At 47.1% G+C, this 17446-nt stretch overlaps 1 protein-coding gene across 1 annotated transcript in view; it reads right to left on the bottom strand.

The window, feature by feature from the left end:
- Positions 1 to 17446, bottom strand: part of LOC120916787 (mucin-2-like) — a 211395-nt gene that overhangs the window by 125885 nt on the left and 68064 nt on the right. The window contains exon 10 of the mRNA XM_040327724.1: positions 12718 to 12856. Within this exon, the coding sequence (XP_040183658.1) occupies positions 12718 to 12856 (139 nt within the window). The remainder of the gene's footprint in view (positions 1 to 12717; positions 12857 to 17446) is intronic.

The raw sequence follows: 17446 nt of genomic DNA, 5'->3' as shown, positions 1-17446 counted from the left end.
CCCAGCCGTGCCATTCTGCCGACGTATTTCGGTGTTAGGCGGTCTTTAAGTGGTTAAGGGACTATGGTTCACAGCGTCTATAATGGAGATGGTTCAAATTAGTTATCTCTGAGGAACTGATTTATTCGTAGGAGAAGCACTGTTTGCTCTTTTGAATGTAACGATTTTTTGCATGCTTGTGATGTAAAAGAGTGGAGGCCTCTACATATACAGCTGAGGCACTAGTTATATATAACAGATATACAGTAAAACCTTGGTTTGAGAGTAACTTGGTTCAAGAGCGTTTTGCAAGACAAGCAAAATGTAATAATATATTTTGACATACAAGCAATGTCTTGATATACAAGTAATACAAGTAGCGTCATGTCACAACTGAGTATAAAAGAGAAGAGAGGTGTCTATAAGTGTAGCAATACAGTTACATTTAATGGAGGTGCAACATTTAGAAACTCACATGGTTGATGATTAAAAGAGGCACATCTAACTATGCAGGCATCCGGGATAAAGCTGTCCACATAGACAATCCTCAGCACCGCCATTGACATCGTCCCTTCCACGCTGTGCTCCATAACTGATTAAAGCCTCGCTTTCAGATCACTCTACTGCAGGTTAGTCTTCCCGTTCACGATTGCAGACAGCTTTACCCTGGATGCCTGCATACTTAGATGTGCGTCTTTTAATCATCAACAATGTGAGTTGCTCTCTTCTCTTTTATACTCTGTAGCTTCTGCTGTATTTTGCTTCTAATCCCCTTGTGGATGGACATTTTATGGTTCCACAACCTTTTACATTGCTATAATCTTTTTATATGGACTATAAACTGAAGGACTTATGAATAAATGGTTGTAGAACGAATCATCCAAGTTTCCATTATTTCTTATGGGGAAATTAGCTTTCATATACAAGTGTTTTGGATTACAAGCATGTTTCTGGAACGAATTATGCTCGCAATCCAAGGTTTTTTCTGTACTCCTATATGTGTCTGTATATTTATATTCCAAGAGGAAGCTGATATACATCATACACTATCTCCAGGCTTAAGATACAGGAGATTGGAGGGTACACATGTTACAACTGGTCGATGTACAATATATCTATGTGTCTGAGTACGTATAGTTCAATGGCAAACTGGCATGCAATAGGGGGAGGGATTGTTATATAACATGTCTGATGTTTTCTTGTCTCAAGTTGTTGTTCAGAAGATCTCTTCAAGGGTTAAAAAAGGGTGTTAACATCTTACACACCCCTCCTATTGTTACTTCCTGGAGCAAAAATGCAGAGGAAATTCTCAAACCTTTGGAATGTAATAAGCAAATATTTGTGATCTATATACAGTGCCTTGAAAGGGTATTCATACCCCTTGAAATTTTCCACATTTTGTCATCTTACAACCAAAAACGTAAATGCATTTTATTTGGATTTTATGATATAGATATAGACCAACACAAACTGGCACATAATTGTGAAAGTAAAATGATAAATGGTTTTCAATTTTATTTACAAATAAACATCTAAAAAGTGTGGCAATACTTTGTAGAACTACCTTTCGCTGCAAGTACAGCTGCAAGTCTTTTTGGGTATGTCTACCAGCTCTACACATAGAGAGTGAACTGTTTGCTCATTCTTTGTAAAATAGTTCAACCTCAGTCAGATTGGATGGAGAGCGTCTGTGAACAGCAATTTTCAAGTCTTGCCACAGATTCTCAATTGGATTTAGGCCTTGGCTTTGACTGAACCATTCTAACACATGCATATACTTTGATCTAAACCATTGCATTGTAGCTCTGGCTGTATGTTTAGGGTTGTTGTCCTGCTGGAAGGTGAACCTATGCCCCAGTCTCACGTTTTCTGCAGACTCCAACAGGCCTCCTTCTAAGATTGCCCTGTATTTGGCTTCATCCATCTTCCCATCAAATCTGACCATCTTCTCTGTCCCAACTAAAGAAAAGCATCCCCACAACATCATGCGGCCACCACCATGTTTCATAGTGGGAATGGTGTGTTCAGGGTGATGTGCAGTGTTAGTTTTCTGGCACACATAGACCCGGATTCACAAAGCACTTACGCCGACGTATCTCCAGATACGCCGACATAGGTGCAAATGTGCGCCGTCGCATCTGTGCGCCAGACCCACAAACCAAGATGCGCCTAAAAAAAGGCTACACCCCGCCGACGTATCTTGCTTATGCCGGCGTAGAGTGGGCGCACATTTAGGCTGGACGCATGGTGGCGCTCCCATTGTTTAGCTATTCAAATATGCAAATGAGGGAAATACAGCGTTTATTATTTGCGTTACGGCGGCGTAATGTGCGCCCGCTCTCTGTGAATCTGGGCCATAGTGTTTTGCTTTTAGGACAAAAAGTAAAATTTTGGTCTCATCTGACCAGAGCACCTTCTTCTACATGTTTACTGTGTCCCCCACATGGCTTCTCCCAAACTGCAAACGGGACATCTTATGGCTTTCTTTCAAAAATGGCTTTCTTCTTGCCACTTCTTCATAATTTGTCTACAACTAATAGTTGTCCTGTGGACAGATTCTCCCCCCTTAGCTGTGGATCTCTGTTGCTCCTCCAGAGTTACCATGGGCCTCTTGGCTGCTTCTCTGATTAATGGTCTCCTTGCCCAGCCTGTCAATTTAGGTGGACGGCCATGTCTTGGTAGATTTTCATTTCTGCCATACTCTTTCTATTTTCAGATGATGGATTGAACAGTACTTCGTAAAATGTTCAAAGTTTGGGATATTTTTTCTAACCTAACCCTGCTTCAAACTTCTCCACAACTTTATCCCTGACCTGTCTGGCCTTCATGATGCTGTTTGTTCACTAAGGTTCTCTAACAAATCTCTGATGGCTTCACAGAACAGCTGTATTTATACTGAGATTAAATTACACACAGGTGGACTAGGGATGAGCCGAACCCCCCCCCATCCCCCCTCGGTTCGGTTAGCACCAGAACATGCGAACAGGCAAAACGTTTGAGCGAACATGCAAACCCTATGGGACACAAACATTAAAAAAAAGTGTTAATTTTAAAGGCTTGCATGCAAGTTATTGCCATAATGTAGTGTATGGGGACTTGGTCCTGTGTATGGGGACCGGACATGTATCTGTAGCCCCTATGTACTTTTCAGTACAGGTGCTATGTCAAATTTAGTTGGGGGATGAGAGAGTTGCCTTGCTTTCATCCGTGTTGATCTGTTAAATTGGGTTTCTGTCAGCCCTGGGCTGTCCTGTGGTGTCAGAATATGTTCCAAGAATACCTTCCCATCTTTGGATAGCAGGTGGCGCCATAGGGGTCCAGGCGGAGCGCCTTTCTCCAGCAGCCAATGAGAGGAGTGTTTCCCTTGCAGGGCATGCTGGGGGAGGGTATTTCTGTGACAGACGCCATTTTGTGGGGTTCTTCGCCCGTTCCTGGTTCCAGGTGCGGCACCCACCTTTGGGGTGTGCGCACACCACGGGCCCTGGCGATATGGCCTACCAGGCCGGGGCACACGTGCCACGCGGAGTTCCTGACTCTGGGCCCTCATGGCCTGGAGTGACTGATGCTGCCAAGGGGCCCTAGTGACTTACTGGGTCCCCCATCTCTTATTAAGAAGATCCCAAGCGAGTTGTGCTGTTCGGTGGGGAGTCGGTCTGAGGTGAGCCCAGAGGCAGGTGATCCAATAGGGCTTAGACAAACCATTGTGGATCTGGGTGACCGGACACTGACAGGTTGTACTCTGCAAACTGTCAGTCGGTGACCCCAATCTAGCAAGTCTACCTGAGGAAGATTCAGGCGAAATTGTGTTCACTGGGAGGATTCGCTCTATCGTCCATGATCATGAGTATTGGGCCTGTGGCAGAGGTCTCACTGCAAATCTAAATCTTACTAGAGCCAAGTCGGTGGCAGAGACTTGTTTTCCTTCCAAAAAGTTCTAAGTGACACTGGATGACAGGCCTGTGGGAGGGACCTGTCCAGGGGCACTATACCCACTTTGGTTGGGGTGGCGACGAAGCAAGAGCTATTATCCTGAAGCAGGACTGCTTCGTTTATCTAGAGGCCTGAATCTGCAAGTTTCTCTCCTTTCACCAACCTATTCTATCTACCTCGAGTTGACTGTTGGTCATGATGGACCAGTAATAAAAGCGCAGAAAACGTCACCCTACTGTCTGGACATTCCGTCATTTGCTCTCATGACCATCCCTAGACACATCACAGAGGTAACATAATCATGCCGTCCCAAATCTAACCAGCAGCTCCTGAGGGGGTAGCGCTACACGTGGGGGCTCGTCCAGGATTCGGCTGTTACCAACGGAACCGTGAGTTAAATTTTATTGTGAGAGCAAGGAATTGTCGGGTGTTCACTGTGCGGTGAAGAAGGAGTTAACCTCAGGTAGCAGTGACTTGGGCGTACGTGCGGTGAAGCCGCGTGCGCCTGCCACGTGTAAGAAGAAAGTTTCTTCAAGTGGGAGGAGCCATCCACTCCTGTGCGAGACGTAGGGCAAGGATTCACGCCAAACCAGTAATTGCTGCCCGCCTATGAGAGAGAGTGCCATGCCGCTCGCAACCTCTCAGCGATTGAGACCCCCCATGACTGCTCCGGGGGTCTCCACTGTGTTTGCTGCAGCCGGAATACCCCTCACAGACATGGGGACCCAGATGCATACTGAAGGCAAGTTTGTTATTTACACCAGCGGAGGATCAGAGGCTCTTGGACTGTCCTGCCCTCATTGTACGGAGCTGGCCGTACGGATCTTGCCATTTGCCCGGTGTCAAAGATGCCGGGCCTATTTGTTCAAAGTCCAGCCACCCACGGAAGCTCCTCAGGAGTATCGGGTGAACTGGATCTCCGGGACTGTTACCGTGGAGGAGGAAACCCCAAGGCCAGAACCCTCCCCGTCGGTGGAGATTGTCGAGCCGGAGGCTATTGACTCGGAGATTACCACCGTCTCATCCACCATGACTCTGCTTTCAGCTACCTCACTATCCCGCTCACCGGAAGTAAGCACAATGGATGAGATGGACAAAAATGACTGTGTGGGCGGTGTGACGAGCACGCGAGCCGAGACTGTACCGGAGACTGGCACTGTTAATGCGGTCTCTGTGTGGCGTGCTGTTGTCGGAGAGGGCCCTGCACAGGCCTCCCGCGGCTGCGGTCGAGACCTGCCTGCCCGCCGCCTACCGGACTGGCCTAGGGACCCATCCAAGGCGTGTCACTACCTGCCCGCGGAGGAGTGTAACTCCTCCGAATTGGACTCTTCATCTGAAGCCAGAGATGACCATTTATTCGAACCAGAGTTCCCAGAGTCCCAGGGCTGCGGAGGATTTCGGGCTTCCAGCACAAGTAGAAAAAAACGTTACGGCCGGAGCACACCGAGTGGGCCAAGCGCATCGAACTCAAGCATCCCACAGCTGACCTGGGGAGTGGGTGAATCCGTTCCAGTTCTTTACATCACCGCTCCCATATCTACTGCTGTGCCGGTACTTAAACGGGCGCCTGACGCCATAGTGAAACGTGGGCTCGGAGACCCACGTATGCTGCCCAGACTGGCCCGTTTGCAGCGTGTCTTTATGCGGAGAGTAGCTGCTGAATATGGGTATGAATACCCCTATGTGCCTCCATCCCTCCTGACTGAGCTTGAAAATTTGAGGGAGAAATGGTACTGGGATGCTATTTGGGAACACCTGAATGTTCCCGTCAAGGATTGGGAGATGCCGTATGCCTTCCTGTGCATAGGAAACTGGCTGGAAGGTTGTCTCATATGATGGAGCCCTGGCAGGTACATTTTTCATGATCGTATGGTTCTCAAATGTTCCGGGAGTGTAGACCAAGTGTTCTCTATCACTGCCATTAACTCCAATGGGGACAACATTTTCCTGCCTGACCCACATTTCTACCGATAGGCCCCATGCCTATACTGTTGAACTTGCTGCTTTTGAAGAAGATATGGACAAGGACCTTTTCCCCTATTCAAGTTTTTGTTTGTTTATTCCCCTCTCGGATCCACATCTTGGTGCATGTGCAGAACTTTGGGTTGGGTTTATCTCAGTTATTTAGAATAGGGTCTTGTTCGCTTCTTTGCAGCACCGGAAGAAATTTCAGCACTGGAAATGCCTTATTTTACATTTCTCTCCTCTTGCTGTATATCTTAAATTGAACTTGGACTGCCGCGTAGTACCAGCGCACTGACCGCTAGGGGGCAGTGTTCTGCAACGTTTATTACAGAACTTCAATGTATATTTCGTTTTTTTGCTCTGTTCTATTTCTTGCAACTTAGGAAAGAAAAGATTTCAGCACTTATTGATAGCTCCCTGGGAGGAAGGTAAATGTTACACTCCGGCTGAAGGGTGCAGTTTCAACTCTGACCTTGGAGATTGTAAATAGAAAATAATATATATATTAGAGTGTATACTTTGTGTGTATGTTTCTTTTATTTCTTGCAGGTTGTTGGCCTACTATCAACGCTGTCGGAGACTGGGGCAGATTAGATAGATAGGAATGTGTAATGCCATAGTTATTACTGTAGTATTCAAGGAAGCTAATATTTGTATCTCAAAGTTATGCATTTATATTTTCTTTCTTTCCTACTTTCTCTGTTGCTGTTATGCAGATTTAGGCCGGTATTCAGGCTTGAATGCCTTAGGACACTGGGGACAGTGTCATTTCAAGTGGGGGGAGTGTGTAGCGCCTGTGTACTTTTCAGTACAGGTGCTATGTCAAATTTAGTTGGGGAATGAGAGAGTTACCTTGCTTTCATCCGTGTTGATCTGTTAAATTGGGTTTCTGTCAGCCCTGGGCTGTCCTGTGGTGTCAAAATGTGTTCCAAGGATACCTTCCCATCTTTGGATAGCAGGTGGCACCAGAGGGGTCCAGGTGGAGCGCCTTTCTCCAGCAGCCAATGAGAGGAGTGTTTCTCTCATGAGGCATGCTGGGGGAGGGTATTTCTGTGACAGACGCCATTTTGTGGGGTTCTTCGCCCGTTCCTGGTTCCAGCTTCCACCTATGGGGTGTGCGCACATTACGGGCCCCGGCGATATGGCCTACCAGGCCGGGGCGCACATGCCACGCGGAGTTCCTGACTCCTGGCCTGGAGTGACTGATGCTGCCAAGGGGCCCCAGCGACTTACTGGGTCCCCCATCTCTTATTAAGAAGCTCCCAAGCGAGTTGTGCTGTTCTAGCAAGTCTACCTGAGGAAGATTCAGGCGAAATTGTGTTCACTGGGAGGATTCGCTCTATCGTCCATGTTCATGAGTATTGGGCCTGTGGCAGAGGTCTCACTGCAAATCTAAATCTTACTAGAGCCAAGTCGGTGGCAGAGACTTGTTTTCCTTCCCAGAAGTTCTAAGTGATGCTCTGGCTGCCAGGCCTGTGGGAGGGACCTGTCCAGGGGCACTATACCCACTCCGGTTGGGGTGGTGACGAAGCAAGAGCTATTATCCTGAATCTAAAGGCCTGATCCTGCAAGTTTCTCTCCTTTCACGAACCTATTCTATCTACCTCGAGTTGACTGTTGGTCATGTTGGACCAGTAATCAAAGCGCAGAAAACGTCACCCTACTGTCTGGACATTCTGTCATATGCTCTCATCACCATCCTCTCCATCATCATCCCTTGACACATCACAGAGGTAACATAATCATGCCGTCCCAAATCTAACCAGCGGCTCCTGAGGGGGTAGCGCTACATATCAAATCAAATAAAGTTTTTAAAACAACTGTTTTTTCTGGAGCAGTGATTTTAATAATGCTTAAAGTGAAACAATAAAAATGAAATATTCCTTTAAATATCGTGCTTGGGGGTCCCCCTAGTCTGCCTGTAAAGTGGCGCATCTGTGCAATGTATAGAACAGTGCTGCAGAAAAATTACATTTCTAAAGGAAAAAAAATTCACTGTATATATATTCTACACTGACTGCACTGTGTATATATATATATATATATATAAATTAAACTGCCTGCACACCACTAACTAACCTGCCTAATCTAGCTCAAGTTCTCCTCTCCACATTATCACACTATACACGGCCACCGTGTAAGCAGCCTTATATAGTGTGGGGTGTGGAATTAGCCCCCTGAGCCATGATTTGGCCAATCGTGGCTCTCACAGCAGATCACGCTGTGATTGGTCAAAGTATGCATGTCAGGTGCATGCTTTAGCCAATCAGCAGCCGTCAATGAACTGCGAATTTGCATTGCATTATTGGGCGCTCCACGGTGCTCAAATTTGCCCCCATATGTTTGGTTCTTTTGCACACAAACGAACACCCAATATTCGATTTCAACTTACGATCATTTCGAACATTGGGACCATCCCTAATGGACTCTATTTACTAATCAGGAGACCACTGAAGGCAATTGGTTCCACTAGATTTTAGTTAGGGGTATCAGAGTAAAGGGGGCTGAATTCAAATGCACACCACATCTTTCAGATATTTATTTGTAAAACATTTTGAAAACCATTTATCATTTTCCTTCCACTTCACAATTATGTGGCACTTTGTGTTGGTTTATCACATAAAATCGCAATAAAATATATTTAAGTTTTTTGGTTATAACTAATACTTTTTGAAGGCACTGTAAATTGCAGGATAGAACTGTCCAGAGAGGTTTCTGCAGTAGTCCCTCAGTGTGCCAGATATTGCTATGATATAAACTGTACTTATTGGAAATATGGCTGTGTTTTCGTTACAACACCAGAGTTACTGAGAACTCCTTCAAATAAAAAGAAGCATTTGAGGTTTTCAACAATAAAACAGTGATGCAGGAAAATGCATTATTTACAACAAAGTGTTAACAGACTTGGACACACCGTGAGATGAAATCTTTTCTGCATGGAGAAATATAAAAAGGAGTAATGTGCATATAAGGTCTAACAGATTTGGATGTTTTCTAAGTAAAATATTGCTTAGCCCTCCACGGTCCCCCCAAACTCACCCCTCCACGGTCCCCCTGTACTCAGCCCCTTAGCGGATCCCTTGGCTTCTCCTCCCGGCAAACTCGATCCGACTCCTGTCCTGATTGACCAGAAGGAGAAGCCGGAAGACAACAGAGGAGGGGGTAGCTGACATGTGATCTGCGCCCCAAACCCAACCTTTTTCAAGCCAATTAGAGCCTAATGCCGCGTACACATGATCATTTTTCGACATGAAAAAAACATTTTTTTAAAAAAAATGTCATTAAAAATGATCGTGAGTGGGCTTCACATCATTTTTCGGGTTCTGAAAAACTACAAAATAATTTTTTTTCGAACATGCTGCATTTTTTAACAACGTTTTAAACAATGTCGTTTTTCGGGTTGTAAAAAATGATCGTGTGTGGGCTAAAATGACGTTAAAAACCAGCGCATGCTCAGAAGCAAGTTATGAGACGGGAGCGCTCGTTCTGGTAAAACTACCGTTCATAATGGAGTAAGCACATTCATCACACTGTAACAGACAGAAAAGCGCAAATCGTCTTTTACTAGCACAAAATCAGCTAAAGCAGCCCCAGGGGTGGCATCATCAGCATGGAACTTCCCCTTTATAGTGCCGTCGTACGTGTTGTACGTCACCGCGCTTTGCTAGAGCATTTTTTTAAAACGATGGTGTGTGAGCAACGTCGTTTTAATGATGAAGTTGGAAAAACTTTGTTTTTTCTACATGCCGAAAAACGTTGTTTTTTTTCATGCCGAAAAATGATCGTGTGTACGCGGCATAAGACTCCTGCGCCTCTTGTGGACCGGCCGCTCATGTACACAGTGCTTTGACATATAATATGAAAACTGTGGGATGCTCTTTCACTATACTATAAATATATAAGGTTGAGCTCTGATTATAGTAAAGTCTTTACGTAGAATTACAGCTCTTTTAGGGTATGACACTTGTATATTCATAAGTTGAAGTAAGGATTGTAATGGAGAACTAATAGGAGGAACATGTCCAGACTGTATCAACAAAGGTGTTTCCCAATTGTATACCTTTTTGGAACATGTGATCAGTGCCATCTTAAGAGCATTATAGGCCCCCGGGCAATACATTGTACTGGGGCACTGTCTACACAATCACGCACGAGAATAAAAATGCAAATTATCAATAAGGCTAAATTTAATGGTACTTCCAACAGCTTTGGACCCCCTGCCTTTTTACACAGTCACCCCCCCCCCCCCTTGGACGCAGAGGGGGGAGACACACCAGCGCTGAACAGAGAGCGTGAACTGCTGAAGTTAATTTTACATATTAACAATGCTCATGGTTGGTTGCTAGGACCACCTAGCAACCAATCACCTGCTTGCATTTCCCATCTTCTTTTCAGAGCTGGCCCACTGTCTCTCTCTCCCTCCCCTGCTGTACAGTAGAGAAAGAGTGTTTTCTTTATCTCCTACTCCGGCGTCGGTGTGTCACCCGGGTAGCGGTACAGTACGCACTCGGCCCCACATACTGTCACAGGCAGCTCGCCTCTCTCTGCATTTTCCGGCACCGATGCACTGCCTAAGACCAGGCCCAGACTGGGACAAAAAATAGGCCAGGGCATTTTAGCCTGGGGGGGGGGGGGCGCGGCGGGGTTATTGATGGGATGTGGGGTGAGATAAAGAAATATAGATAGACAGAGAGAGAGAGAGAAAGAAAGAAAGAAAGAAAGAAAGAAAGAAAGAAAGAAAGAAAGAAAGAAAGAAAGAAAGAAAGAAAAATAGATACAAAGAAAGATAGATATAGATAGAAAGATAAAGATAGAAAGAAATGAAGGTGGATAGATAGATTTACGGAGCGATCCCCGCTGAGCTTACGGACACACGGAGGCGGATAATTACTGATCCGGCCCGTGTGAAAGGGCCCTAACTCACTCCTCACTCTTTCCATCTCTCTGTCCACCCCCCTCCCCCATCACTCCACTGCTATGTCTTTCCATTATAAAGAAATAAAAATACTCCAATGCGCTTCCACACCAAATTTGCTCACTACTAAAAATATATGAATAATAAACACCTTAAGACCATCAAGCATAATAATCAAATATATCATTATCATACATTTTATAAAACACACTATACAACACCAGCACTTTTCATCTACAAAACCAGCCTGATCTGTGATATTTCTGCTGCTGCCTCCCCTCTCCTGGCATGCTTTGATTTGTGGTGCCACAGCCTGACACATGAGGTGGTCATACAGGAGAGGAGACTGTGCTTGGTGAGCAGGTAATAGGTATGGACAGGGAGGTGTAATAGAGATTGAGGGAGATCTCAGAAAACATGCTCCCTTTAGAAGCAGAGCAGTTCACAGCCACACATAAAAATGATCTTGTGATACAGCATGAGACAGGAGCCTGCTACACACTACACAGAGCCCATCCTCTCCCCCTCTTTCTACCCACTAAGATAAGCCACTGACTGGACTGTCTGCATGTTGTTCAGCTTACCTTAGGATAGGCTGAACTCCGTCTTCCACTGCAGGCTGCATGGCTCCACTCCTCCCCCTCTCAGCATCTCCTGTGAGGAACTTGAATAAGGCGCGCTGAGAGAAAGGGGGAGGGTACAAGTGACTGCACTCTATCAGATCACCAGAGACTCTGTTTCTCGGTCTCTGTCGGCTCCGGCCAGGAACTGCACATGCGTACTCAGGGGCGGACTGACAACTCATGGGGCCCCCGGGCAATAGAAGATTATGGGGCCCCCGGGCTTACAGATGGCCACCATGTCAGGAGGCATTGCATAGGCAGGGCAGCTAAAATCTCAGGATTTTCACATCAAAAGCATGTCGGTTTTGGACATATCAGGGACAGATGTAAAAAAAAAACACAGATTTTTACATACTGTCCCTGGCTTTACTGAGCCTGGCAACCCTGATGGGGCCCCCTAGTGGCATGGGGCCCTCGGGCAGTGCCCGAGTGCCTCAATGGTCAGTCCGCCCCTGTGCGTACTACATCCCCCTAGGTCGGAGCCAGTCCTGATGGGGCCCCATCAGCACTTGTGGCCCTGGGCACTGCCCAGGTGTGCCGCTCGGTACGACCACCCTGGCCCTGGGGAGAGGTGACATGCGGGCCGCCGAGGGCTGTTCGCGGGCCGCCACGGCCCATCGGGCATATGCCCGGTTTGCCCTATGGCCAGTCCGGGCCTGCTAAGACCCACTGCGCTGTCACCGCTTCACTCCAGTGCACAACAAAGGATGATTCTAGCCTGAAATTTGCATATATTTACAATCTATCAGTCTGTGCCTACTACTGAGAAACTTTATAAATGCAAAATGATCACAGCTTCAGTTGATCCAAATTGATATAGCGTGACGTGTTGGAATACAAATATGGCAGATGTCGATGCTAACTTTAGTAGCCTGACTGTCATGCCTATAGCTTTCCGAGTCAATACATTGGAACAAGCATAGAGATACTATATTCTGACATGTTTCTAAAACTAATTTACAGCAAGCTTGTTCCAGATCTGTGACTCAAAAAGGTCGAGGCCAGACACAGCCAGGCAACTAGTTTTTATTTTTCAAAATGGAGACCAACAATGACAGCCCCCATGCTTGTTTCATGACAAATTCCCTTTAAGTTTTTAGTAGATGCAGGACAATTAGACCAGCAGATAATTTCATGTATCTTTTAAGGCCTCTTTTGGTCTGATGAATGTTCCTAAATTTTGTCTGTAGACATCTGTTCATTATGAAAGGGCTCCCAATCCCTGCTGCACAGGAGGTTCTTGAACAAAGAAAGATGAGTGGGGACACTCAAAACTCTCAGGTGGACATTATTTTCATACGGTACCTGAGCGACAATGTATTCACATTCTCCACTGAATCGATATCGTCTTCCATCAAATGTCTCATAATTTCCATCTCCATAAACTTTACACACTCCCATAGGGACATCATGGTCACATTCCCATTTACGGTTCTTGCAGGTACTGTTTAAAAAGAAAAGTATGGGATTTCACATTTTGCTGTGGTTATTCTGTACTCATGGAAGATGTGTTGGTTTCCATACCAGGAACTTCTAACTTTAAAGTGCAACCAGAACTGTATTTAGCATATTGGCACTTGTGTGTCAGTGTCTAATAACAGAGAAGGAGGGGAAGCATCAAGTTTCTAAATGTACAAACGTAACATTTTGTTTCCTTCTTCTATCCTTTTCTGGATATTTGTAACTAATCTACACAAATTAGTTTATGTGAAAGGGATGGTGAGAAGAGTGAAAAACTCACAATATTTCAGAAAACAATAAACCACCACACCTTTGTTTCATGTTTGTACTGTAAGTAGGGTTGCCACCTGTCCGGTTTTGACCTGGACAGTCCAGGTTTTGACACCTGAGCCCGGGTTTCAACCCAGGCACATTCACCCATCCTGTCCAGTGGCCCCAGCCGCAACATCTAGAGCTGCGCATCCCAATTCCCGTGCCCGCCATCAGTGTGTCGCACATGTCTGAACCCAGCTCAGCGATGGGCAGCGGGCCCCCTGTGATTGGCTGAATGGGTCACATGCAGGCGGCGGACATGAGGGTCTGTGATTGGCCTGGTAGAGATTGTCACATGTAGAGCTGGACTGTGGGTGATCGTGGCCGACTGGAGTCTCGCCTCCCTGCCTGGCATACACTGTGTGTCTCCTCACTGAGATGAGGTCTATTTCTCATCTGCCCTCTCACCCCCCTCTGTCAGCTACCTTCTCTGTCAGCTATCCCCCTACTCTGTCAGCTACCCCCTCCCCTCTGCCAGCTACCCCCTCCCCTCTGTCAGCTACTCATCCTCTCTGTCAGCTACCCCTCCCCCTGTCAGCTACCCCTCCCCTCTGTCAGCTACCCCCTCTCCTCTTTCAGCTAACCTCCTCCTTTGTCAGCTACCCCCCTCCTTTGTCAGTTACCCCTTCTGTCAGCTACCCCCTCCCCTCTGTCAGCTACACCCCCTCCTCTGTCAGCGACCCCCCCTCCTCTCTGTCAGCGACCCCCCTCCTCTCTGTCAACTACCCCCTCCTCTCTGTCAGCTACCTCCTCCTCTGTCAGTTACCCCCTCCCCTCTGTCAGCTACCCCCTCCTCTGTTAGCTACCCCCTCCTCTGTCAGCTATCCCCCTCCTCTGTCAACTACCCCCCTCCTCTGTCAACTACCCCCTACCTCTGTCAGCTACTAATCTCCTCTGTCTGCTACCCCCTCTCCTTTATCAGCTACCCCCTCTCCTTTGTCGGCTACACCCTCTCTTCTGTCAGCTACCCCTTCCTCTGTCAGCTACCCCCTCTCCTCTGTCAGCTAACCCCTCCCCTCTGTCAGCTACCCCCCTCTTCTGTCAGCGACCCCCCCTCCTCTCTGTCAGTGACCCTCTCCTCTGTTTGCTACACCTTCTGCTTTGTCAGCTACCCCCTCCCCTCTGTCAGCTACCCATCTCCTCTGTCAGCTACCCCCTCTCCTCTGTCAGCTACACCCACTCCTCTGTCAGCTATCCCCTCCCCTCTGTCAGCTACCCCCTCCTCTCTGTCAGCGACCCCCCCTCTGTCAGCTACCCCCTCTCCTTTGTCAGCTATGCCCCTCCTCTGTCAGCTACCCCCTCTTCTTTGTCAGCTACCCACTCGCCTCTGTCAGCTACCCCCTCTCCTTTGTCAGGTACCCCCCTCCTCTGTTTGCTACCCCCTTCCTCTGTTTTCTACCCCCTCTCCTTTGTCAGCTAACCCCTCCCCTCTGGCAGCTACCCCCTCCTATGTTAGCTACCTCTATCCTCTGTCAACTAACCCCTCTCCTTTGTCAGCTACCCACTCCGCTCTGTAAGCTACCCACTCCCATCTGTCAGCTACTCACTCCCATCTGTCAGCTACCCCACTCCTCTGTCAGCTACCCCCCTCCTTTGTCAGCTACCCCCTCCTCTGTCAGCTACCCCCTCTCCTTTGTCAGCTACCCCCCCCTCTGTCAGCTACCCCCAAACAGCACACACCCCCTTCTTCCCCTACTCCAGTGGGGCTAATGTCCTGCAGCTGGGTCACACTGTCTGTCTGTGCGCTCTCTCTCTCTCCCACCCAACCGCCGGAGCTGAGGCCGCCAGAGACAGTGAATGGAGGGCCACTGGACTGGTGTCCTAGCAACCAGGGATGCTTTTGCAGGAGAAAGCATGGTATTACAGACTCCGCCCCCTAGCAGGCTCACACACACATCTTTGCAGTGGCTCCTGGAAGGTAAGTTTTTTTTTATCTCGCAGTAATGAAGGTCTCTATTGAGGGGCACAGTCACTATCTCATATTTAATCTGTTATTTTCTTCTATATATGTGGGGTGCCTGTGGATTTCTTTGAATTTGTTGGCTTTTTTAGTAATTAAAAGGTGCTTGAAAGGGTTGTAGAATGCACAGTGCCACTATGTGAACAGTTTGTATGGGGTTCGGGTTCAGGTTTTTGGATGGAGGTACACTGCCCTACTGACACCGTCCACTGCCCTACTGACACCGTCCACTGCCCTACTGACACACTCCACTGCTCTACTGACACCATCCACTGCTCTACTGACACCGTCCACTGCCCTACTGATGCCATCCATTGCCCTACTGACGCCGTTCACTGCTCTACTGACACCGTCCACTGCCCTACTGACACTGTCTACTGCCCTAATGACACCGTCCACTGCCCTACTGACACTGTCCACTGCTCTACGGAGGCCATCCACTGCTCTGACACCGTCCACTGCCCTACTGACACCATCCACTGCCCTACTGACACTGTCCACAGCTCTACTGATGCCGTCCACTGCTCTACTGATGCCATCCACTGCTCTACTGGCTGAGAGTGTCCACTTTTAAGGTAGGCTAGTTTCATATTTTAACTGACATTTCTTTTATTAATCAAATCATATTTTATGAATACACAAATGCATTTGTTTTATTTAACTATGCCCCTTGAAGTCTCCCCCCCCCCCCCCCCACAGTTAATGCAATTTGGCCACTGTTCACTATAGCACACCTTATTACTACTCTCTTTGGGTAACTCTCATAAAGATCCTGCCAGTAACAGGCGCTCTTAGGTTCCTGGTTCTAAATCGCGGGTGCCATTGCGCATGCGCGTGTGTGCGCCACTATTGGCGGCAGGCAGCTATTTAAGCCTGCCTGTCAAATACAGTCCCCGCTGTCTGCTCTACAGCATTGTGTGCCCTTAAACCTGATCTGAGACTGTTACCTGTTTAAAGACACAGCTTGCCTGTGACCACCCAGTTAGCTGCCTATACCTGATCTCGGCCTGTTTGTGACTACTTTTGCCTGCACCTCTGTACCACGGCTGCCCACCTGATATCCGACCCGGCCTGTCTGACTATCCCTGTATTGGTCCTATCTGTTCTTGGTTCTGATCCAGTCTGCTAAACTGATCCACTCTGCTGAGCTGTTCCTGTCTGCTGAGCTATTCCTGATCCAGTCTGCTGAACTGATCCAGTCTGCTGAGCTGTTCCTGTCTGCTGAGCTATTCCAGATCCAGTCTGCTGAACTGATCCTGTCTGCTGAGCTATTTCTGATCCAGTCTGCTGAACTGATCCAGATCCAGGAAGTATCCAGGCACCTGATCTATCACTTCCTCTGTTGATCCTGCTAGGCACCCGTGCCACTCCTTCTCCTGTGCCTTCTGTTACATTACCAGTGGCCGCGAGTGGGAGCCATAAGGGAGGCCTTCCTCTGCAATTCGGGCACACAACTATCAGGTACGTGACAGTAACCCAAAAGTTGTCCCAGGTATTTTAAAATCCTATAGCGTGTACTACAAAAAAATTGCTGTGCGGCAGAAAAGTGTTCGGGTTTGTCTTGAAGAAAAGGTGGCAACCCTAACTGTAATGCCGCATACACACGATCGGTTCGTCTGATGAAAATGGACCGTTTTCATCAGACAAACCGATCGTGTGTGGGCCCCATCGTTTTTTTATCCATCGATGGAAAAACTAGGAACTTGTTTTAAAATTATCTGATGGTTAAAAAACCGATAGAAAAAAAAACGATCGTCTGTGGGCACATCCATCAGTTAAAAATCCACGCATGCTCAGAATCAAGTCGATGCATGCTTGGAAGCATTGAACTTAATTTTTCTCAGCGTGTCCTTGTGTTTTATGTCATCACGTTCTGACACAATCGTTTTTTTAACTGATGGTGTGTAGGCAAGACTGATGAAAGTCAGCTTCATCAGATATCTGATGAAAAAATCCATCGGATGAACCGATCGTGTGTACAGGGCATAAGAGTCTTCCAACAGCATTAATATATAAAAAAAAAAAAACAATTGAATGATACAGTGCACCTATCATTAAAATCACACCTAACATGAATTAATAGGGCACCTTATCATTGTCAAAATAACAATATAATTATTATTATTATACAGGATTTATACAGCGCCAACAGTTTGCGCAGCGCTTTACAACATCAGGGAAGGCAGTACAGTTACAATACAATTCAATACAGAAGGGATCAGAGGGCCCTGCTCATTAGAGCTTACAGTCTAGAAGGGAGGGTCAAGTGGAACAAAGGGTAGTAGCTGTGGGGGATGATTA

The sequence above is a fragment of the Rana temporaria genome, chromosome 11 (assembly GCF_905171775.1).
Source record: "Rana temporaria chromosome 11, aRanTem1.1, whole genome shotgun sequence".
In the NCBI taxonomy this organism is placed as follows: Eukaryota; Metazoa; Chordata; class Amphibia; order Anura; family Ranidae; genus Rana; species Rana temporaria.
The sequence above is the reverse complement of the archived record's forward strand: the minus strand, read 5'-3'. Positions and strand labels throughout refer to the sequence as shown.